The sequence below is a fragment of the Acyrthosiphon pisum genome, chromosome A1 (assembly GCF_005508785.2).
Source record: "Acyrthosiphon pisum isolate AL4f chromosome A1, pea_aphid_22Mar2018_4r6ur, whole genome shotgun sequence".
Classification (NCBI taxonomy): Eukaryota; Metazoa; Arthropoda; class Insecta; order Hemiptera; family Aphididae; genus Acyrthosiphon; species Acyrthosiphon pisum.
This window is the reverse complement of record NC_042494.1, coordinates 40142082-40167731: the sequence shown is the minus strand read 5'-3', so window position 1 is coordinate 40167731 and position 25650 is coordinate 40142082. Positions and strand designations below refer to the sequence as shown.

The window sequence follows — 25650 nt, the reverse complement described above, 5'->3', positions numbered from 1 at the left end:
TTTTCATATTCTATATCAATGTATTTTTTTTTTTTTTTTTTTTATTATTTTTTTTTAATTTACAATCTGTTACATAAAATTGAATAATAAGTAAAATAGATAAATGAATAGGAAGTGGCTTGAAGTAAGGACAGATTTAAGAAGCCTTCCAGTGAAGACACTTAGTCAGTTATTTATATACATTTCTATAAGTTAACAATAAAATTTAAAATTTAATTTAAATAAAATTAGGCAGTCAACTAAATTAATAGGTCCCGACACCACCGCCTTTTTAGTCTTTTCCTAGGATTGTCAGGTATGTTTGGCGACGCAAGTCCTTTGATTAGGGAGTTATCATGGTTTTTAGCAGATAAGTTAAATCGTCTATAAAAAGTTCTAGCTACATCACAGACGGGTGAGATGGCAAGATCGTTATGTAAGGTTTGGTTGGACACGTAAAAAGGTGCTTTAGTTATAGCTCGGAGCGTTTTGGATTGGAAGCGTTGAATACGGTAAGTGTTTGAAATTTTTGCAGGGCCCCATAATTGAGATATCAATGTATTTAAATTTTAATTATGAATATGTTCAATTTTTACTCTTTTTGTAAGTAAATTTCTAAGTAAAAAAAATAAAAATCAGACAAATGAAATTGTCAAAGCATAGATAATTTAGTGACGAATTCAAATTTGCTTTCAAAATTAATATCGGAACATTATATTGGGCGTAGTGATTGAAGTCATGAATTATGTTTTCGACTGAAAATGAATCACGCTCCAGCCCCCTTAATGATAATAATGTATAGCTAATACCTACATGTCGGTTTTTTATTCTTAACACTGGCTATAAAAATACTTACGACTTAGATACATTTAATTTATAGTTTTGTTGCAATGTTAATTAGTTTTGATTTAATCAGTACTTACTATAATTAATTTCAATATTATTTATTAGTTACCATAATAACTATTTAGTAAAATAATTGCTTTCGTTTTTATTTCTTTAATTGCAAAATATTGGCATAACTACCTATTTCTCTTTTCTATTTATAATTTTTTTATTTCTATTCAAGTTTTTTTTTGTGCAATCCAACGGCCAAAACGATCATTACAACGGGTTTATAACTGCTAATCTGTATTCCAATTTAATTTTACCGAACTATGTAACTATAGGCAAACTGATTTGTAATTTCTAAGTTTTTAACATCCTATAAAAAAAATCAATTTTATCCCCTTAACAGTACTGGTATTTATTTTATAAAAAATATAAATTATACTTAAATAATATACTTAATACATATTGATAAACAATATACATATAATGATATAACCTAGATCAGTTCTAGACTATACACATAGGCACAAAACTATATAATCTTGTTTTTTGAAAATTAAAACATCCATTAGATTTCCACACATTTACTTAATATTTAATATTTTTTATTTATAAAGAAACCAGTATTTAAATCACGTGATGTTTAAATGTTTTTGTAATGTTAATTTGAACGTAGTATTGATTCTAATTAGGTAATATAAAAAATTACGTACCTATAGAAACCAGGAAGTTTGCATGCTTGTAGAGTGTGATTTTCCTTTCTTGTTTCACATCGACAACCTGTACTTTTACTTAAAAATCTATGAATTTTCTGTTTTTTTAAATACATTTTTCAAGATTGTATATTTTTTTATAGAACTGTTGTACGATTTGTGTTGTACGATTATGTAATACAGAATATTGATAAATGTAAAATATATTATATTATACATATCAGTTAAATTATTTAAGCCGATAATCATACAATTAGGGCATACATATTTTATTTTTTTAGTTTCTGAATTGGTCCAGTTGTTTTGAACCTACTTTGTAGAAAAATGTAATGTTGTTTTTTAGAATTTGAACTAAGAAAATAATTTGTATTGATTGCATTGCATTTCAATGGGAAACTTTTTGGGTATCCGGGCACCTATCACTTATATATATCAGAAATCGAATTTAGTTTTCTCTGTGGTTTTTAAATCTCAAGGCAAAACTTCAATCAACAGGTGTGATTATAACTGAGATTCGATCAGTTTTTTTATAGCTTATTCACATTTAGAATAATAGTGACGATGATGATGATGTCGACAATAATAATACATCTAGAGTAACTTGCAGTGATGCAGGACTATGTGAGTGAATCAATTGTCCACGCTGTTAAAAAAGTTAAACGGATTACGTAATCCGTTTAACTTTTTTTTTTAAAACTAACTGTTTCTATATACATTTATTATGCTTTTCATCTAGAATTATTTACATCTTAGTTATAGTGGATAAGTTAACAGTGAGCATGCAGCATATTAGGTATATTATAATATGAGAGTTAAGGTTAAAGTTAAGTAAACAACCATACAATTTTATATAATTAGAACGATTCAAGAATAATTGAATTATATTCATTTATTCTAATTTATGTTTATAAAATCAGTCGTACCGTATAATCAATACCTATGAGAGATTATAGTACATTAGTACACAGTACGTATTATGAGCATTTTTTAATTTTACATGAACTATTCTTTAAATTGTTTACTGATAATGAATATTGGTATTGTAAAATTTAAAAAAAAAACCTGATTTTTACTTGAATAAGAGAATACCTAGCTTAATAATTAAAGTGCACAATTATAAACTTTTTTTGTTGTATCTTTTATAAAGTAATATTATACTCATATTCATAAAATTCATATACACACAATTATACAGATTGAGTTAATTGTAGAGAAAGAAAACATTTCACCCTGCTATTATATGATGATTGATGATTAATGTTTTATGTTTATACGTTTTGTATAATATAGGTATAGACATGCACATAATTATAAATACATATATCAATTTTAAATCAATTTTGCTGTTATTTATATATTATCAGTTTACAATTTTTAAACTGAACAGTCTTATGCTTATACTGTTACCTATAGATTTGACATTTTTTTTAAGTCAGAGTATTTATGGTGTTCATTACCTATCATTTACAAATAATAAGCTATAGCTTATGAGTCCAACAAAACGTGATGTTCTTGCTGTTAATGCTTTAATCGTTAAATAAATAAAAACAAGAACAACGGTATCATGTATTTATAAATTATAAGTAGTATTTTTTTTATATTTTATCTATTTCTAAAATATAGGAATATTTTAACAATATAATATTCTTGAATATTGTATTATTTATTACAATTACACATTTCATTTAGTTGTTATTCAACAGTGTGTGATAGTTCGTTTGGGTCCGCTGTTGCAGGACACCAGGTTAATTATATAATTCACAGTACATAGCGATAATCATTATTTACCTCCAGTCACATAATAATCTTCTCTAAATAAATAAACTGTTTAAATATTATTCCATGTATACACTGAAGTTGTTTTTGAGGAAACTATTTTCATGTTAGTTTATATTTTCTAAATAATATATCTAATCTTTGTAATATATACATGCGCGGTTCACTAAAGTCTAAATCTACAGTTTGTATACGCTATGTGTATAAGTATATACTATATATTATATTATATATTATTATACAACTAACACGTCTTTTACGATTTATTGAACGATTAATACAATCAAGAGGAACACAATGTTATGCCTGCACACGTAGTAAAAAATATTATTGTAAAATATATTAACATTTTGACATAATGTCAATTTTAGCCACCGGTAATAGGTAGTAGGTATAACTTACTGGTTTCAATGCTTTGCCTACGAAACTTATAACCAAAATTATTTACCCATGTCAAATTTCAACAGTAGTCTATAGTTCTATACCAAACACTGTTATCCGTTGGCAGCAGGTCTTTAGATTTTTAAAACTAGTTGGTAATAGGTAAGTATAAATTAATATTGCATCTATCTCGCTCGATGCTGTTTTTATAATTATTTGTATAAAACTCTGCAAATATATGCGTACAATATTATAAACAATATAATACAATATTAACATTGTTAATATTATATTTTTTAAGTCTGAATTAGTAGTATAAGAAAAAAATATTTATGTTATCTTATTCATTTTAATTATACGTAGGTACATAATATATAAGTTATAACCAACTCAAATATTATGTTTCTTGTGAATCGTAACTTTTCAGTAAGCATCTCGAATTTTTATTTTAACATTTCTGAAGCAATGAAATGCATTTTACGCTTGAAAAATGTTTACTATTTACATTCAAGTTCAAAAAAATTATAATCCATAGTAAAAACATTTAAGATAGATAAACATATTATAAAACATCGATTAATTAAAAGAGCGACTGAAAGTGAACTAAACAAAAAATATTTTGCAGCAAGTTTTTTTTATTATGGGTTAATATAAATAACTAATATAAATCATATTTAAATACGCTTAATCTAAATCCTAATGTGTATTAACTTTGATTTTTTCAAATTGTGTAAAATAAATCATTTTTCTATACGTTTAACGAACGATCAGATTGTTTATAATATTATTTATAAACTGATTCCGAGTAATGTAAATGTATAGGCTCAACTTAATTAATTTTATTTAAATAAACTATTCATTAATTTTAATAAACGGTGTATTCAAAATCCGTATAAAATATAGATTACTGTAAGGCACGGTGGTAAATTAATTATGGTTGAACGTGACCTATTGGATGGTAATAATGGTAATAATGGTAACATGGTATGCGATGAATTAAATCGTATAGGTAGTAGGTACCTACTATTAATAAAAATATAACAAACCCATTCGGAACTTTACGATAGCATAAAGTGCATTCCATGTATGAATGCACTATTATGGCACTGTTGAAAAAGTGTATCAACATGAATCAATGTTATCTTGCATAATACAACATCATGCATTTTAAGTATAAATATATAAAAAATATGATTTTTTTATATTGACCCCTTGTTAGTTATGATTTATTCTTCTTTTTATACTCGTATAAATACAATCTTTTATGTAAATTAACTTTAAGCATAATTAATGTAAAACGTTAGAAAACACGAACAAGCCGTTAGGTATTTTAATACGAGGGCCTCCCAACGGGGTGCTTCCACATTAGTTATTTTGAATTATTAGTGCAAAAAAGTTACCTGATGAGCCACGGTGAGTGATGATTATGGAAATAACTTAGAATAATAAAGTATTAGATTCAACGTATTACAATTAAAACGTAACAACCTTTTGTGTGATTATTATTATTACAACAATCCGTATAAATCTATTGAAACAGTGTACTATACGTCTATAACGGTACTATATTAGTATTAAGCTGATAAGAGAACAAAAATGTTATACTGTTTAAAACTATTATATTATGTTAAAATCATAATATTCATACTTAACAATTGTGTCTCTGAATAACATGTGAATGATATATTATGTACTACTAATGAATTGTGGCTATCGATACTACTTTATGACTATTGGTAAATTAATAAAAAAAATGTTCAATTACATACTATATTATGTAAATTTTTTCTTTTGTTTGAAAATAGGAAATATTTGTACAAACAATATACAAATTATGATTAATAATATTTTACATCAACCAAATGTCCAAATGTATTTTGTAAATTGTAATGTACTAAATACCATTATAGGTAAAATATTATATCACGCATAGAACATAATATTTTGTACATTTGTACCTACTGCATACTATTGGCCCTATACGATGAAAACTGGGTAAAACGTAAAGGATAGCACATCTTTCCTATTCAATGAAATTGTTATCGATAATTAATAATATTTGATTAAATGTTATGTAATCATCATTATTATCACATGGACTAATTGTTTGAAAATTGTGAAACAAGCAAGTTTAATGATTTCCATCTCTCGTAATATCATAATATCACACAATTTAAAATACTAACGCGTTGCAGTGATTTATTATCTTTTTTTGTTGAGAAAAGTAAATTAGTCGAAAAATTGGGTGATTTTATACATTGACCATTTTTATTTTTATTTGTATCATTTTTTTCGAGCGTAATTTAAAATCTCAAATTATAAAGTAAAAAATTTAAAACTATACAATACTAAATCGGAAAAATAATTCAAGCTCAGCTGTATACCCTTTTTTTTGCTACAAATTTCCTATCCCAAGAAGTATTCCTATATCATAATATATTCCCTATTCCCAATTAATTTAGTGCGGCTCGTACTAAAGTTAAATTAATAATTTTAGGTTACTTACTTATTCTAAAGGATGAAAAAACTAAAAATACATATTTTTGTGTTTCTATTATATGGAATATCTTTTACAAGAAACAGAGGTTCCGTCCGTCAACGTCAAAATCACATCAAATCAAAAAGTCAAATAATAAATAAATACAGTAATACAAAAATGATTTTCTTAATATAATTATTATTATGTTAATACATTAAATGATTGGTATAAATCGTTTGTAAAATTGTGTGTAATATTATTTCAGTAGCTTATTCCTCTTTCACATACCTATAATAATGTCGTTTTGACCCATTAAGCTTGACTAAAAAAATAAACGTGAGAAAATCATTATGGTAAGTTATCTTTAAGTTAGAAAAATTAGTCAGTTTTGTAACTGACATTATCACGTAAAAGTATAACAATAGCCAATATCATATAACACGAATTTACCGCTGGAGAAAAAGTATATTAATCTTTTCACATTTTCTATCCAAACAATTACAATACAATTATGGATACCTAAATAGTATATTTGGATAATCCAAAATGGGGATATTGTAGAAAAAAATACCTTTATATTTTTGCGTTTTTTAAAATAATATCCTATCTAGAATTCGCAATAAAAAACCCTCATTATATCAGCAAGTTCCCAAGAGACTATTATATGATAAATAATAATATATACGACTAACCTACCAGTAGGTATACTATTATATTATTATATTATACATCCACATAATATCCGTTCGACATTAAAATACCAAGATTTGTATCACCTGAAATCCTATAATACTATCCTATCATATGATATCGCATACGTCGCGATGGCCTTTGGGCGATAAGACCTCATATGCACATAATTCTGTAGGCTATTTTAAGTTTCTTTTGTATGATATAATGTTATTATATCTACACGAAAAATGATGTCAGTTTCTCTAGGGTTTGTACGTCATAATAATTAGGTACGAATGTACTGGTAAAAAAATCGATGAGTGGGGTAATGTCGAGGGGGTTTAGCGCTTCTAAAAAAACGATTGAACATTTTCCCTTATAAATATTGTCCAAAAAAAAGTACTTAGAATACCTTATTATAAGTGGTAAATGTTTTTGCTGGAAGAAACATTTATAATTTCCCATGAACTCGTACCCCTCCCCTCCCCCGACAAATAGCGATACTCGATGTCTACCTATACACATTTAATCGTACACTAACTGTGTGCACCATATTATCTAATAAGTGATAATATGCGCAAGACATAATTATATTATATTGGTACACTCCTATTATAGGTCTACATCGAACTTTGGTCACATATAATAATAAAATACAATGATAATCATGAAAACGTACGCATTATTGGTATATTATATAGGAGGCAGGTAGGTACACATTCAACATCGAATCCAATACCCCCACCTTGGCTACCCCTGCAGCGTGAGCAGATAACAGACTCGGCGATATAACATTAATATTATTATACGTACACGCGGATTCACCTCTGGTCTGGTTGTGTGCCGTGTGTTTGTTCGGTATAATTATTATTATTATTATAATATTTTATTTATTAAACGGCAATAACACGGTGCACGTTGATCATTGACACAAAAAGCGATCGCACGTTGGTCCGTCACGTTCGCGACACTATATATTATTATTGTTCATTTTACCTGTGGTCATTATAATAATTGTTAACGTCGCGCTACACTTACCTATCCATCTGCCTGCATCACCACTCGTCTAGAAGTGAATTTCAAAAACCTTTTAAGCATATTTTTTCATATAGCTGGTTTTACGCATCGCTGCTGTCACACGTCGGATTTGTCGCCACCACCGCATGCGGTTCACACGAATATCGATTTTGCCAGATATAAGTAAGTCTATATAAACAATTTACGTTACCTTTTTTATTTTAAAATTCACGTTTGACACACTGTAACCGCGGGCATAACTCCCGACGAAACTATAATTGCCTTATGAACGGACACGTCCCATGGACATTTTGAATGCACTCTTCGCCCAGCGATGTACCTATACATGCGGACACGTTGTTATTATAATATTAATATTGTACGTTATTTTGACGGCCTCGTGCTTGTCAAGTGTGATTCGATCGCACTCATGTCGTCGGTGATCGGTGGATAAACTCGTGTGCAGATGTCGCGCGTACCTACGTCTTATCACGTATAGTATATATATATTGTGTATTCCGCTTTTCGATACGTCGTTATTCGTTTATACGATTTCTTAGCTTATCTCCACGAGAACCTTCAAATATTATCGTTTAATAATAATAGTAATTACACCATCGTCAACTGCAGTGTATCCGAATGCAGTATGTACAAGGTCCGTGCGAGCTGTACATTCAAACACATCATCCCCTAAAATGAGCAATTTATATACAATCACACCATTGAGTAAGTACCTAGGTATTATAATATACGTTTACGCGTACATTATGCGGTGTTATCGAAAGATGAATGAAAAGATTTTGCGGGGGAATAATCAAACAAATATCAATATTTTTAAGTCTGAACAATAATATATAATTCAATCGCAAGCGATAGTGACGACGATAACGTGCATAATATGACGTGTGCACTAATCGGGATAGAATACGCACGAGCGTTCGGTGGGTCATCTGCGTGCTGCCCGGGTCACCGATTATGGATGCACAATCATTATTTTCAAATATATTCTGTGTGATAAGACTACGCGCCATATACGAAAATATCGGAAACTCAGTATTTTCTTCTTTTTCTTTTTCATCTACGAAGGGATTTTTTTCCCCAACGAGGTCCGAACGGTTATTTTTTGCCGCAATATTTACTTGCCACGTCCGCCGATCGTCACTTATCATCTGAACGACTCATTATAATAATAATAATACCATAAATCTGTAATGTACATGATATACCTATAAATTACACAATGATTGCGGTATATTAGTGTATTTACATATTGATACGGTCAAGTCATCGACCCCGTCAACGGTTTTATGATTTTTTTTTATAAATATATCTATATTCCTATTACATACAGATGTCTATTTTACACTTCGGTGCGTTTAATTATTTATCATTGTCGAGATCGTTTTATTGCGGGAAATTCGTTTTATTTCATTAAACGTTTTGTTCTTGTATCGATTATACATATATTATTGTATTAATTATACCTTAATAATATTATTGTATTGTACAGATCCGCGGTCCAACAACAACCATGTGACACGAATCACACGCACAGGAACCGAATGAAAATCTGTCTCCTAGTCTGCTATTCCGAACCCTGCGATCGACGGTCATAATATTATTATATCTTATCGCGTCGACTACGACGACGACAAAAGCTCTATTGGTTTCGGCAGTACACCAGCAGCATCATCATCTACGCATCTACGTGGCGGTGGACCGTCCTCGTTTAATATGCTACGCATATCAAATTTCAGCAAACGACAGTGGTTGACGTTAATCGTTTTCAGTATCGCCGACTTTTGTAACGCCATCTGCGTATCATTGCAGGCTCCGTTCTATCCGCAAGAGGTGAGAGGACTGAATTTTATGTCAAACAAACATAATATAAGTACATAATTTTATGTCCGTCAATCATCTTGCACGCAGGGCATGTGCAGTGTTGGTGGTCGGGGGGGGGGGGGGGGGTAAAGGCATTATCGGTCGTCATAGGATATTATATCGATGGTATTAATTATAAGTGCATTGTTTTTTGAATCACAAATAATTTATTTATAGTTTTCCGGGATCAATATCGATTGATTTAAAGAAAAAAAAAACATTTAAATCTTAATAGCTGTAGGGTAAAGATTCGTTTTCAGTACCTTTCGCAGATTTCTGTAACGCCATCCGCATATTGTTGCCGAATCCGTTTTAACCGTAAAAGGCAACGAACAGTGCAAAGAAAAAGAAAGAAAAAAGTTTCACGTATACTTAAATATTCCCAAACGGCTCAGGTATTTGACCACAAAAGTTGTTTACTATAATATAAAATTAAAAAAAAATACGTTTTTAATTTACGATAAAGATACCTAAAGATTTTTATATAACGTAAATTTGTATAATTTACTTTGCATATGTAATATTTAAAAAATAGAATTAGGATTTTGTGTCATAAAAAACGGAAGCATTGGGACTTGACCGTTTTATTAAACGGGAGCTAAATGGGCTATAGCCGTGAGGACCGCATATTATAATTTATAATGTTGAACATAATAATATGTTCTTCAACCCTTTACACAGTTGTAGCGTTTGCAGGGTATGTGTGGTGTTGACAGTGTTGGTGGGGGGGGGGGGGGCATTAATTATATGTATACCGCTTTTTCAAAATGTATAGTTTTTCGTGATTGGTATTAAATATTAATTGATTTAAATAAAATAAAAATTTAAATCTCTTACCCGAAATGTGTTTAGCATATTCTATATTCTATCATAGCTAGGTTAAGTTACTGAGTTATCTCATTATCTGATATAAAACCGTTAAAATTCTCGTACGTGGGCCACATCATGTACCTGCTAGTACACAAAACTGAGATATATGTATATTATAACAATATACGTATACAACCACTGCAACTTAATATTATATTGTTAATCTCTGTTTCACTTGTCCGTCCTATTTTTGGCCACAATTTGTATAGGTGTGTCAAGATTTGTTTCATATTTTGATAAGCTCTTGGTCATAGTCGCTCAAAGAAATTGGGCCGGCACTCCCTCGCGTGATATTATATATTATTATATATTATAATATATAATAGGTAGGTCACGTAGCCATTGTCCTACAAATAAACGGATAAAATATAAATAAAAGCGCGCATATGCAAAGACTGTTCCGATTTACAATCTCGACCTAAATACAAAGCCTACATTATTATACCATGCTACTCTCAAGTCCAAAGTTTTCATAAGACGTTGGTTTTTTCGATTACTGGTAACCTCGACACGGTTTAGTATTTTGTTTGTAAATATTACAGAAGTCTATGGGTCTAATTTGGAAACAGTATTTACGATTACAGTTGTGCATGGTTAATCGATTTTTGATTTCTAGAGTTTTTTAATAGATAAATACTACATTTACGTATTCTGCATTCGTTAATATGATAATCAGATAATGATGTAGTGTAATAATTATTAAATGTATTTATACCAATTAATATATTATTTATTTCATAGCATATTATAGCATAAGAAAAGTGAAAGACTATTTAATTATGTTAAACTTAAAAGTCATGTTTACATAAAAACATACACGATTTTGCACTAACGTAAATATAATTTATATGCATACCGCATATAAAATAAAATAATACGTACAAACACTATATTATTATTATATTATGTATTATGTTTATGTACATATTTTTAAGTGCACATATTTTGTTATAGAAAAATATTTTTTTTTAAGTTATATGGAAATTCCGAATTTGAGACGGCTAATGTTTTAATTAAAACTTCTTTAAAAATATTAAAATAAAATTGATCAATACGTATAACAATAATATTATATATTTATAAAAAATGTGTTCAATTTTAAATTAACCTTAGGCTGAAAAGAAAGGAGCCACTGCAACCGAGTATGGTTTCGTATTCGGTATTTTTGAACTGGTCGTATTTTTAATCAGTCCCGTTTATGGAAAACATGTAAGTTGAATAAGGTTTTAAATATTGCAGATTTTTAAAAAATAAATTGTAAACGTTTTAGTTGAATAGGATCGGACCCAAATATCTGTTCAATGGAGGAATATTCACAACAGGAGTATGTGCAATTTTATTTGGGTAAGAAGAAATTACAGTCAGCTATAATAAATATAATATATACCAATAATACCTTGGTAAAATGTTGTATGTGTGTGTATCAGTCTCTATTTTTAAGGATATTTATAATTTATTTATTATAACTATAGTTATATGGTTGGTAGAACTGAATTTTGCTAAAAATATCGCATTTATTATTATAAGATTTTACTATATATTATATTATTGTTATCACTAACTTATAAAGTCAATACCAATATAGAACGGTGCAAACAGGTTCGTGGTATCTATAAATAGTATAAAATGTTCACTGTATATATAGTCTAGAAGCTACTGACTGTTTGACCTCGCACCTATTTTAACTTTTTTGAAATTTGTATAGCTAATAAAATCAGGCCTGCTGAATACGATAGAAAAATCGGTTAATTTGTAGACCGGTTCGGTGGAGGGGGGGAGGTGTCTCAAAAATCTACTGATTTTAAGGCCTCAGCAACCAACACCAAATGATTTGAAATAATAAAAATTACGTTTTAAAGAAATCGTCTGATGAAAACGATAACATGAAAAAAACAATTGTACATTTTATAAACTAATCAATTTATAGATTTTGAGTCTTTCATCCAAGCCCGGATTAAGAATAACGGGGCCCAGGACACCCCATACACTTAGGCCCCCTTTCACAGAGATGTAAAATGCCATGTTTTTACTGGCCCGATGAAACTTTTTAAAAAAAAATTGAAACTTTTTATTTTCCTCTTTTAGATATTTAATTTGATTTGTATACCTATTATTCCACAATTAAAATTGTTTATTATTCTTTACATCTCATCACCTTACCAAATGATATAATAGTGATTGATAAGCTGTTATTGATTTATTTATTAAAATAAAATTAATACTTTAATAATAGTATTCGTCATTCTTTAGCAGGCAATGAAAAGTTTCAAAACTTTTCATTTAACAACCTTTGGAACCTTTCAATTTTCATGAAAGTTTCACTTTAAAAGTTTTAAAACTTTTCAGCCTTAGATCTTTGCTCCCTTTTAACTTTAACTTCAAAAGAATGTTATCATTTCATTTTTACGACTGTATATCTTCGTAATTTTATAATTTTGTACAATATTACCATATACAATAATAGATTATAAAGACTATAATTCCATTTAAAACTCCCATTTTATAAACTTTTTTATCATATTATCTATTATCTATTACTATATTTAGAATTATTGATTAAAAATTAATTACTTATATCAATTTAATATTAATTATTATTGTTTAGTATTTTTTGTGATATAAAACTAAGATTATTTTTTATTTTATAATTACTATACTCTTTTCAGAATAAGAACGCACCAGGAGGCCACGGTAAAAACCGGTTTTGTTACGTAAATCTGGTGCGTTTTTACTCTGAAAAGAGTAAATTTACTAAAATAATTAAATTTTTTTTAACCTTTAATTGGTAGCAATATAAATGTTTTAAATATCAACTTTGGTGGTGGTCGGTGGACAATTTAATCTTATTAATAGTTATTGTAGTACCTACCTACCTAATATTCAAAAAAAATATAGAAAAACAAAAAAAAATGTTGCTAAACCAATTATAATTAAAGTTGAATAATTTTAAAGACTTGAATTGTTTACCAAATATTTATGTTAACATTTTCTATACACAGATATCTAATTCAAAATATTTCGAATTATTTTTAGATATCTAAACATATTTTTTTTTGATTTATGTATGTAATAACATTTTGTTTGAAGTAACAATAATTAAATATTGAATATAATATAGTCATCGTTTTTCAGTAAACAATTTTAATTAATTGTATGCTATATATACTGCGAAGCTATTCACATTGTTCTATGGCACGTTAGTATTGACTTACAAGTAAATAAATAACAGCTAGTAGTATTAATATATAAAATCATATAACAATATAATATTATTAATATTAGGCGATTTTTTTTTTGGCAAGAATTAGTTCAGCTTGCCGTTTTACTAGCATTATACAATTATTAGCGGTTGGCAATTGGGTCACATTTTATCTACCTGTTTCGTATACATATTTTTTTTATATTTTAGTACCTGGTTAATGGGCTTAAAAAATATATAAAATATTTAAAAGGATACCGACAATTTGGTCATATTTATTACTTAATCAAAATAATTTATAACTTAAATAGATTTGATTTAATATAAGTCACATATTTATTGATTCAACAAAGCCGTATAATAAATTATTAAACTAAATTAAAATAAATAAAACATCATGCATACAAATTAAAAATTATAATAATAATTATATTAATATTAAGTCAAAAATAATTATTCCTCAACAAGTATAAGAAAGTTCATAAAAATAGTTAAGTAGTGGCATAGTTACCGTATTCCTATTTAAAAAAAAAAAATTAATTCTGCTAAAAATTAAAGGCTGACTTGTCGGTCTGCCTTCGAGCACAATTGTATTACGTGTAAGTATAATTGAATTTTTCAAATTCATCACATCCATTACAGTGACTAAAAATACAAATAATCGATACCTACGTTCTATAATACAGCAGATCGACTGTATTTTTTTTAAATTTAAAAACGTAAACGGAGCTTGTTAAAGCTAAGATTCCACACATTTGATTTTTAGTATTAAGATTATTTAAGCGAACGTCTTAAAATAAATTTGAACTTTAAAGTAGCTATATTTATATGAGAGCCGAGAATACGAGATATAAAATAAATGTTTAAACTATTAATGACTATTAAATGTATTAATAATTTATGTTCAATCAATAAGACACAATAGTATAAAACATAATTTTATGTTTTATTTTATAAACGCACAGTTCACAGTTCTTTAGTGGACGCGTGTTTATTGTTTGTGCATATTATTCGATTAATGATTCGTTCTACTCTGAATTTGATGACGTAAAAGCTAATGGATTCATTAAAATCGGGGTTTATTTTTTACTGTTTGGTACCAGATTTTTGGACAGGGTGGAAGGTCATTACCCATTCATCATATTATCATTCGTCATACGTATCGTTGAAGCGATGGGAAATGCGGCATTTTTGACAGCCAGTTTTGCCATCATTGCCATGGAGTTTCCGGACAATGTGGCTACCACATTTGTAAGAAACAAAATTTATAAATTAATTTTATAGATTTGAATACGTGTATAATATGTATAATGTATAAATGTAATAATTGTAGGCTTCTCTTGAGACATTTTTCGGACTTGGGCTGATTGTTGGACCAACCGTCGGCGGAGCTTTGTATCAAGTTAGAATACAATGTTTATGATGTTATAAAATTATAATAAATCTCGTACTAATAAATTTGTTTTCTCAGGTCGGAGGCTTTGTAACTCCATTTTTAGTTTTGGGTTCTACACTATTCCTTTCGGCTGTCATGACGGCGTTTGTATTACCCGACCACCCGAATCGTAGAAATGACGTTACTAGTGATGGTAATTTTTGATTTAAAGAATAATATTATTATCGTTATAGAAAGTTTAAATTTCAATTAAACTTTGTAAAATGTTTTGTATAATATCAAGTTATATATAGTATTAATTTAAGAAATACATTTGTTTACTTAGATTTAAAGAATAAAAATTCTAAGACTAACATTTAAAGAATGTTTATAAATATTCATATCCATTTTATAACTGACTATTCTCAAATGGTCAAATGTGTTAGAAATTGTTATCATACGAAAACAAAAAAAAATTTTGGCTTATTATCATAAACCTTTTTTTAATAAATTACTCATAGACTGGCCCATCCTATACCAAATACCTACATTGATAGTCACATGGCGACACGGATCAGTAATGCAGCCTGTTTAGTATATAATATGAGTATATAAATTGTACCGTATCAATTAACTCACTAACCGAAAAGTGCCACCTATCTTGGCACGGTGGAAACGTGAAGACGGCCAGTTTATTAATAAAATGTCTATGTTTACTATGCATTACGCAGATGATAACATAAATTGCAACTAAATATTTAAAAACCTAAATATATTTTGTTAAGAAAAACATTTTATGACGAACGCTCTTTCAAAACAAACAATTATTTCTAAATATTTTGTGTGATAAACGTGGTCAGAAATAGTGAGAATAATTTATTCGAATAATAATTTTGACAAAACATGACAGTAATAGCTAAAAGAGACATCTCATGTACTGCAACTATACGAGTTGATTATGTTATGTTAAATAATATTTAAATTAATTATAAATTATATTATGACATAACATTATATTATTATTTAATGTTTTAAGAATATTGCTTTTTTGAAATTATTTACTCGTCAAATGAATGCGATTTACGTATATTGGTTTTTGACATTTATATTTTAAATGTTTTTAATATACAAAATCTTCGCCACAATATTTGGGCGATTGAGTGTAGGGTACTAGAATATTGTAATTTTATGAAAATATTACGTAATATGGAAATTTGATTAAAATGTTTTTTAAAGACTGAACTATACACGCATTTTACAGCTAGTCTGTTGAAAGTATTGAAAATTCCTGGTATAATGTTAGCGGCCGCTAGTATTATCGTAACGTCTATGAGCATTGGGTTCTTGTCGGCCACCTTGGAACCACATCTCAGACAAGTATGACCGTTGTCACAATATGACATCACTGTTATTTCTGTTTTAATTTACTTTTGTTTTTTTTTTCAGTTCAATTTGTCTCCAATGGTCTTGGGGCTGATGTTCGTCATAAACGGTGGAACTTATGCATTGACGGCGCCCTGGTGGGGTTGGCTATGCGACAAAGTGGTGCCCGCCAAGGTCGTCACGTTGCTGGGGTGCATCATACTCATGATCGGATTCAGTCTTATCGGCCCTGTGCCGTTTATCCAAGGACCGACGTAAGTGTACAGCGGGTGTTCGCCGTAATGTGAGAGTGATTTTTGAAAAAGAAAAAAATGTTTGTGCCAGATATTATATTATATATAGTTATAATTATTGACGATATAATAGTATTGAGGTTAAAAAATAATTAACGTTTAATGTATTTCTAGAAAATTTTCCGTCACCGTACTGGGTTTGGTGATGCACGGAATGGGAATTGGCGCACAACTTGTTGCATCGTTCACCGACGCTCTGCGGACCGCCATGTAAGTGTTTCCGGAGATTTTTCGTCTCAGTAATCGTGAAACAAATCTCATAAGTCATCCGTTACTTTTAAATTGAATGTGACATTAAAATTATTGATTTACATGCTCATTTAACTTTATGTTTGTATATGCATCGAATGTAAATAAAAGTTCGCCAAAACAGTGAGCGAGGGATTTAAAACAATTATTTCCAATTCTATAGAATTTTTTAATCCAAAAATATCTTACACCGTTATAAAACAACGGTTTCGTACGAATTTGAATGATAATAATATGAGATGCATAAACTTGGAATCATATATAAGACATTTTGCTGAATAAGTACCTACCTATTGACAGTTTTTGGGTGTTTTAATAATCAACACTGATATAATACATTATTAAATTAACCAGCATTAAATTCAGTATCCATATATTATTGATTAAGTTAAAATGATTCCTGTTGATTGTTTTATTTTGTTTTTGTGTTGTAAAAATTACAATTTGTTTGATTTTCCAGTCAACACGGATTTGCCAATAACCTTGAAACTTATGGTCTGATATCGGGACTTTGGACTTCCACTTTTGCACTCGGAGCTTTTATCGGTCCTTCAATTGCTGGTGTGCTGTACGATATAGTAGGATTTGGCGCAGCTACTTTATTTGTTATCGTCTTATCTGCTGTTGTAGTGAGTAAAAAAATAAAAATATTTAGCGTGAGTTATTTTATTAATATATTTATAAGTTATAAGATATGTACTAGCCACTAGGTATAATAGAAAATATGGTAGATATTTTTTGTTATCCATAATATTTTTTTGTCACATGCTTACAAGTTAAAATACGTATAAATAAATGGAATTCTAGGTCTTACATTTATGTATGATTTACATTAACGATCCAAATGAGTAACATTAATATTAATATTTAAAAATTAAGGAAATAATTGTTAACTAGGATTCTGTGATCGTTAATGAAAAAACAGAGAAGGATAAAAAATATTAGTAAATAATAATATGTAGATATGTAAAATCTCAATAGACGCAGTTATCGCGGATCAAATTGATGACGTTTACGGTTTACGGAAACTTCTGACTAAAAACTTTCATCAATATAACGAAAACTAAATCTAAAGAGAATATACTCTCGTAATATTATTTTAATCAGTGGAAAAACTGCATGAAATTACAATACTTTTCAATTTGTTGATTTATGTTATCTTAAATAGATACTGATCAATTTCAGATTTTTAACTTTATAAATAACCCAGTGATAATATATCAAAAGAAAAACAACGATAATAATTGAAAAACTTCTTATACTCTTGATAACATTTATTTACAAACTTACCACCATTCATGTATTTTTGTTTATAAATAGTTTTGTTAATTAAATTTAAAATATTATCAGTTTTCTTAGTTGTATTTATTAAGCTATCATTCGAAATCATAAGTTATTAAATGGTCATTAACGTCGATTAATTTTAATACCCACTATTGAAAGTTGAAATGATTTTTTTTAAACTTGTGTATTGTGAATTAAATATGAATATTGATAAGATTATGCCAAGGGCGAGTAAGTTACCTATCTGATTTATGGTTATTCAAATGTAATTATTACTATAAGACTGTTGGGTGATTAGTGATTGGTGATTGACTATTATAATTTATTACCATAAAATAGGTACCAAGTAAATTAATCGAGTGTTTATTCCGTTTAAGAGATAAACAAAAATATTGTAAGTACCTAACTACTAAATAAAATGACTTCAGCGAGTGGCTTTTATCACAATGTTATATTAATTTTTGATGACATATATTATAAACCTTACCTTAATAACCAATACGAATTACAATATATTTTACATACAATCTGTATGGTATTATTACTTGCTGTACGAATGAAAAAAAAAATAACTGATTATTTTATTATCTGTCTTTGTGATAAAATATTTAGATAAATAAAATAGGAAATTAATTTGTTGCACTCAAGGCCAAGGAATTTGCATCCATTCGGTTTTACCGATTTTGATCCGGCAATAAGAATCGTAGGTATATTTTATGACTTATAAGTTATAACCTCGGACACTCTCGTTAGACCAATAAATAGGTTTATTGATCGTTTTTCTCATGTCCGGATACCAAAAGAACAGTCACCGGAAAGCGCTTGGCTCATGGCCTCTGGGTGATAAACGCATTTTGTAATGATATAATAAACATCGTCCGACGTATAGTTGTTAGAGTACAACCGTCTTGTATTAAATACCTTGCCTCGAGAACAGTGTTGAGCCGAGATAAATATAATTTTATCTAGATAAAGATAAAGATAACTAAATTATTTATTTATATCTAGATAAAGATGAAATTTTTTTTTTTATCTAGATAAATTATTTTATATTGGTTTATGGCACTTTCCGTAAGCTCGTAGCAATATAGAATAACTTAATAGTATGTTATCAAAAATATCAATTGTTATTAGTAAATACTACCTATTTAATAAATTACTTAATTGTCTACCTATAAATTATAATAAATAAAATCCATTTAATAAATTAAATTATCTGGATAAATTCATCTAGATAACGGTGATTTTTATCTTGTGTAAATTAATATTCTCTATTTATCTAGATAAGATAAAAGATAAAAGAATATTTATCTAGATAAACTCAACACTGCTCGAGAAACCACATCTGCAGCATGGTTTGATGCAGCTCGATTGATGGTGTGTCGAAGAAAGTTTAATAATCTAACTATATATATAATAATAATATAATGGTAGCCAGTTCATACTGACGCACGACAAGTGACAACAACGGTCACACGACAATACTGTTAGAAGGCATAGTGCAGTCATCCGCCAAACGTCGATATAAATCTCGATTTTTCAAATAGAAATGATCAAATAAAAGTTCGAGAGTCGCGTACACCGATATGATTAGAGAACGGAGTAGTTAACGTGTATACAGTGGGGTTCATCTGAAATCCTGCTCATCTCCTTTCATCCTTTAATATTGTATTCAATCATATTATTCTAATTTCTGTAATTTTGAAGTATACTCAGAGAAAACTTTTTTAGATACTTAAACGTTTTATACCATATTTTTCTTAATGATTGTCTTGATACAAACATATTTTTAGATTTTGAGCGGAGCAAAGAAGCTATAGTGGTTTTACAATTGTATTCATTTTTTTTAAATTTATTTTTTTACCCAGTATACGAAATTTCTACCAGAAGGAGAGTGCTTCGATTTCAACATAATATAGTATCTTATTTTTTAGCAAATTGGATCAATATGGTACTTTAGAGAGGTCATTTTTTAATTTTCTCAATAGCTAATTAATGCCACGGAAAAAACCACCAACAAATTATGAAAAAACCACTAAAAACGGGATTTTAATTTCTAACGTTTATCCTAATTGTTCATCACCATAGAAACGAATAAAAAATAATAATAACATAACGACATTTTAATTTTTAATATTAATTCAACTTACATTCTATAATAAATAATAACAATATAAAATATCCAGACTGACAAACTATCTACGTTCAGAATTGTTTTTCTTATACAGTGATACTATATCATTGAATTCAAGTTTAATACAATCCATTATACATTGACCCACTTGTAACCGACTGTACACCCGAGCGACATCCACTTGCCCACTTTTTTTTAAAATTAAAAACTTCTATTTCTACTGAAAGTAGATAATTTTTTGTTTTTAAACTTTGAAATAGTAACTATTAGTTTTCTGAGTTATTGAACTTTGTGTTCTTGGAATAGTAGCTCACGGTACTGGGGTTTAAATATTCTATAAGCAATTTATAGTTTGTAAAAATTGTCTGAGTATAATAAGTGGCTATAAATGTGAAAATAAGAATCTCACAACAATAATAGCTCACATTTTTTTCAACTCACGAAAAACTAATATTCTTTTTGTTTATTTAAATGATTGCTACGCATTAGTTACATATTACATTTGTAAAGCTAGATTTATATGCAATACAAATTGTAAAATATGCAAAAACAATTTTTGGATGTAACATTATCTATTATTATAATTATAGTATAAATGTGGCATCCACCGTTTTTTACAAATGTATTTAAAAAATAATAAATCTTTTCCAGGAACCACGTCGGGCAGGATAACTAGTACAATATTTGATATTCTATGGGAGTCTATTATTAAGGAACCATCATTGTAACTTAAGGGGCCTCGCTATATCATTGATTTAAGGAGAATCATTAATATAGACAATTTCTATTCTCGTCATCGCCTCGTACTGCCGTCCATGAGGGTCAATTGTAGCGGTACGGAATGCACTCGCACGCACGTGTCAGTTTGTAATATTGTGGTCATGAAAAAATGTTTATTTTTCACTCCAACATACGATTCCAATTCCAACAAAACGTCGCAACGATTACCTCGATTTGCATTTCGTCAAAATATCCTTTTTTTTCATAACATGTACGAGGGATCGATCAAGGCACATTTTTAAAATTGTATTTAGTTAATTAAATATTTAAGTTGGAAATTATGATTTTTTTTATTTTTACAATATTTATTGCAATTTAAATTAAAAAACTTAAAATTGTGGCTCGATCGTTCCCTTGTATATTATATTACGGAAAATCCGAATATTTTTTCAGAATGAAAATCGTGGTAATTGTTGACACGTAACGTTGGAATTAGAAACAGTAGTTTTTGACAAAAAAAATATGATGGTGAGGCCCCTTAAAGAAAACAAAATTTAATTATCAGCAGATAATATGTAAAAACACATGGGCGCATCAAAAATTTTTGACTATTTGTTCTAATCTATAAATTTCATTTTAAATAACTATTTTTAAAACTTGATTTTTATAAAATTGTTGTTGGTAAAGGGAGGTGCCTCGCTACGGCTTTTATTTAAGGGGCAACATTTAGGCAATTTTTAATCTCGTCTTAGCCACCCGTGATCTATGGGTTAGTTGTAAATGTTTATTAGTGTGAGTGAAATTCAATGCAGGTACTACTCTCGTACGCTTATGCACATGTCAATACTTGATAACAATATATAATTCACTATACGAATTTTACGACAGCTTATTTATTGTTTTGATAAAATTATAGTTAGTTAAAAATATTTGAATTCAGCAAAATATGTCTGTAAATCGTACGAAATACTTCCCGTTTTTAATATAAATTTGGATTTAAATTTTGACTAAAAAACTCATATTTTCAAGTTTTCGATTACAGTTCACAATAATATAAGATTTAATTTTTAAAAAGTGTTCCGTACGATCTATAGACAATTTTCTACAGAGTTTAATTTGTTTTTTCAAAATCAAAGTCAGACAACGTAAACTAACTTTAATTTTGTCAAAACTTAAGGTCTTTTGAGTTAAAATCGACGGCAATAGCGAGGCCTTAGCTTAAGCCTATATATAACGAAATTGATAAATTTAATTATTGATCAAAGTTACAAGATTATTGAATATTATTGCACACTATTAGCTTTCAATAGGTACAGTATAAACCAGTTGAAGCTGTCGCTGCGGGCTAAAGTATATTCAAAACAGGAAATATAGAATTTTTTATTTAAAAAATAGACTTAATGTCAATAAAAAAAAAAAAAAACGTTTGGAAGAATACTATATATTATGTAATTTGCGAAAATAATGGTTAGGTTTACATTCTGCCAAGCCGTTTTTTTCTTTTTCGCCGATTTACCAATCTTACTGCGATCGTACTATAATTATTTTATTTGTGTAAAAATAAATAGTAATAACATGTAAATCGATTTACGATAATGTCATGGTTTTTCTTTCTAATAATTCTTCTTCCCCGCAGGGTGTGGCCGTAGCGCTGTTCTTGATCTTCTCCCGGCCACCCAGGCTGGCCAAAGACGTGCACAGTCTGGACAACCTGATGGACCCGCTGGTCAAGTCCGTGACGGAGAACGGTGGAGGGTACAACGGTCACATGACTTCAGCACTCACGTGCCCGGTGCCCCCGGAACGGCCACCCGGCATGGAAGGCATAATCGCGTGCAGCAGCTACAAAAACCGATTGGGCACGTGGAACCGGAAGGAGAGCGAACTGGTCATCGGAAGTCACATCGGCAACAGCTACGCCGACGAGACCAGAGGTCTGCTGGGCTGACCGCCACCGCGAGTTCAACACGATTTATCACGTTGTTATACAATATCACGATATATTATTGTTATCACTACTACATTCGCTTCTACAATCTGTCCACGTATGATATTTTATTTTTTTTAATCGTATTTTTGAGTTTTTTGTTTTGTTTTTTCGTTTTTGAAATATCGAATACCGATAGTCGTGTAAACAGTTTAGGCCAGTTTTTACCCCTCCCCCACGCTGCCGTATTTTACTCATTTTACACAATTTTACACCAACGTACTTAACAGATAAATACCGATTTTCCGGCGTGACCAACAAAAACCACCACCTCCCCATTATTTAGGTATAGTCACCGTCTCATAATACTGTTATCGTTATGCCATTGTTGTTTATATTATTATTAGTATTGTTTTGTTTTTTACATTTTTTTTCTTCGTGTCGTATACTTTTATTGGTTTTATAATAATAATAATAATAATAATAATAAGTCATAATTTTAAATATTATACTATATTATATACCTACATATATTTTTTAATAGAAACTTATTTTTGTAATAACGTATAGCTTTTTCAGTCCAGGGCTTGAGTTTTTAGCCTTGACGTATTTATTTGTATGTATAAATAAGTATATTATATATATATATATTAATTTAAAATTGCTTGTCAAGCAAAATTTGTTTATATACTATATTGCTGAATCTCAATTTTTTTTTTTTTAAGTAAAAACTTATTTGTATTTGTTGTGAATATATTTATTATATTAGCAATAATATTATGTAACTGGCAAATAAAAATAAGCAAAAACAACGACGTCTTTAAAGATTTTTTTTTTAACTTATCCCTTTTTAATAGTAATTAATATAATACTGGAAAATGGGAGGAACTGGAAAAATGTACTCATCAAGATAGTGGTGTACTTAAATTGCCTATCCATAGCGCCGTGTTACAATATGATTTTATTATTAAATACACCTACCTACATAATATTAATATTATACGTCACTATGTTTAAATTATATTAAAAACTTATTATCATACATATTTGAGACCGGTAAGTCTATAGTATAAGATATGGTCAATATAGCGTATATTTGGAGTACCTATCAATGTACAGATATAAACTTTGTTAAATATTACGTTGTTTTATTATATAATTTAAAATAGCACTGACAACGTCATGTTACGAATTAAGACAAACACGATAATAAACTCACCTGTCGAAAAAAACAAATTGACTATAATTTATATAATAATGATCACCTTAACAGTGTGATGTGGCGAATCACTACAATATAAGTTAATTGCACATGTGATTTCAAACAATTCTAACCCTGCTGCAGTACGGTATTATTATATCTACATCAATTCAGAACAATAATATTATCATCGATCGGAGGTTATTTAAAATGGATCAAATCACACTGACGAACTGAATAGAAATCGAATCCATGCATATAAGTCGCGCAATCATTCATCTCGTTTCCTGTTATAGGGTGTTTTATGTACTACGATCAATACATAATATGCTAAAAAATATCAATAAAACTCTCTACGTCGTTTATTGAGAAGAAGTCTTCGCAAAATAAATTTGTTTAGAACTCGAAAACTAGAAATTCGATGTCTGCTACAATTGGAATATTATTTATTTACTTATTTCAGTAACATATTACACACTGTAATAAGAGTTGATTCGTATACCAACTGAGCTAAGCTCGTATCTGATATGAAGTCCTAGATATAAATTATTTGTTTTACAGTGAAATTCTTAAAATATTAAAATATTATAAAATATCTAATTTATAAATATACTGGCAGATATTTAAATTATAAATTATATATTATATCCATCAATGTAGTATGACGTACAATGTTCATAGTTTAATACTATACAATGTATATAATTTAGCATAATATACTATTACTTATTTGTATAGGGTTTGTATTAGGGTTATACTATCGTTATCAAATTACACAGATGTTATTTTTTTATAGTTTAGTTTAAAATTCGAAGGTAGCGCAGTTAAAATGTTGATCTTTATTTTTAAGTACCGCCCTAGTATACAATGTAAATATTGTAAATAGAGGTAATATTATATTACATTTTATTCAGAGTTTACATTTTATATTATAATTGTTACGTTACTTTGGATAGTTTAGTGTACGGTGTCCGTGGAATAATGTTATAATTACACAGAAATACTAAATTATAGCATTATGTCAATTATTATTGGATATAGCTAATATGGAAAAGTATATATTAGTACATTGTCCATTTTAAATTGTAATGTTTTTCATTTACAAAAGCTGTAATTAATACGCATTTTATAATTGTATTTATGTACCTACCTATACATAGAGAAGTTGAGAATTATATTAATTGATATATTACTTCAGTATAGGTAAGAAATAACTGCCTAATATGTAGTGTTGTAACTATTTTACGAGGTAAAACACTGTAGCTTCATATAATATATATTATGTG

At 28.7% G+C, this 25650-nt stretch overlaps 1 protein-coding gene across 1 annotated transcript; it reads left to right on the top strand.

Moving 5' to 3' along the window:
* The first annotated feature begins 7637 nt into the window (after positions 1-7637).
* LOC100162675 (MFS-type transporter SLC18B1) lies at positions 7638-23611 on the top strand. Its single transcript, XM_001942499.5, has 12 exons — positions 7638-8031; positions 9359-9699; positions 11713-11808; positions 11870-11943; positions 14902-15049; positions 15132-15200; positions 15270-15387; positions 16435-16550; positions 16620-16810; positions 16964-17059; positions 17559-17727; positions 22873-23611. Exons 2-12 carry the CDS (start codon positions 9583-9585, stop codon positions 23182-23184), a joined length of 1506 nt encoding a protein of 501 aa, XP_001942534.1. The 5' UTR covers positions 7638-8031; positions 9359-9582; the 3' UTR covers positions 23185-23611.
* Positions 23612-25650: the final 2039 nt, after the last annotated feature.